The 1,151-nt window shown below is 39.2% G+C and overlaps 1 protein-coding gene across 1 annotated transcript; it reads right to left on the reverse strand.

Moving 5' to 3' along the window:
• Window positions 1-195: 195 nt before the first annotated feature.
• Window positions 196-1,151, reverse strand: CSUI_011203 (diacylglycerol kinase; the record flags this gene model as incomplete). The annotated part of the gene is made up of 2 exons (XM_068071304.1): window positions 196-270; window positions 1,048-1,151. Coding segments are annotated over 2 exons (177 nt in total), but the record flags the coding sequence as incomplete, so codon positions are not given.

Below are 1,151 nucleotides of genomic sequence, written 5' to 3' on the forward strand. Positions count from 1 at the left end.
AGATAAGATAGAGATAGAGATAGAGATGAGATAGATTGAAGATAGAGATAAGATAGAGATAGAGATAAGATAGAGATAGAGATAAGATAGAGATAGAGATAGAGATAAGATAGAGATAGAGATAAGATAGAGATAGAGATAGAGATAAGATAGAGATAGAGATAAGATAGAGATAGAGATAAGATAGAGATAGAAATTACCTGTTGAATGGTCCCGAGGGTTTGCGTTTGAGAAGATTTATCTGAAGCAAGCAAGACAGGTGTCTCCGAGCTGAGGAGAAAAGAAGGCAGAGAAAGAAGAGAGAAGATGAACAAGACATGAACTGGAGGAGGAGAAGAAGAAGATCGATGGAGGGACAAACAAGACGTGCAAGCACTCGCGTTCAGGATTCTTCTACTTTTCTTTCTTCCTCTCTTCTTCTTCTTCACCCCCTCTTTCTCCTCATCCTCTTGGTAGGTACTGTTCTCTGCTTCTTCTTTCTTCTTATTCTTCCTTTTCTTCTTTTTCTTCGTGTCACGCCATCTATTACCGCAATACCTTCTTCACCTCTCTTTCTCTTTAGCTCTCTGTGTATTTCTCTAGGTCTCTCATCTATCGAGAGATATCGCCTGACTACTACTACAACTACTCCTACTGTTCCTACCGCTTGCCTCGAGCATTCTTATCATCGCAAGAGAAGAGAAAGAAAGAATGAGAAAGAAGAGAGAAGTAGAGTGTGCTTTGTTTGGATCTCGAAGTGCGACTTCTTCATCTATTAAAAGACCTCATCCTCTCACTCCTGAATGGTCAGCCTAACGACTGCATACATACATATATAGAGATATATACGTATACATCTATACATCTATATATATACATACACATTTGTACATACACATAGACAGAGAGAGACATAGTAGGTAAGAGACTTCTCAGAACTCTGTGGAAGAAAAGCTTCTCTCTTTCAGCTGAAGATGCTAAGAGAAAGAAAAGAAAAGAAAAAAGAGAAGAGAACGAAAGAGAAAGAAAGAGAAGGAGAAAGAAAGAGAATGTGTGTGCTGATCTTACTCCCATGTGATATGCATAGTTGTACTAGATTGAAGTAGCATGGGCTCTCCGTCAATTTGTAGAGGCACCTCATGAGGCAGCTCTATATCTATCTTACGACCTTG

Source organism: Cystoisospora suis, assembly GCF_002600585.1.
Source record: "Cystoisospora suis strain Wien I chromosome Unknown contig_10108, whole genome shotgun sequence".
Taxonomy (NCBI): domain Eukaryota; phylum Apicomplexa; class Conoidasida; order Eucoccidiorida; family Sarcocystidae; genus Cystoisospora; species Cystoisospora suis.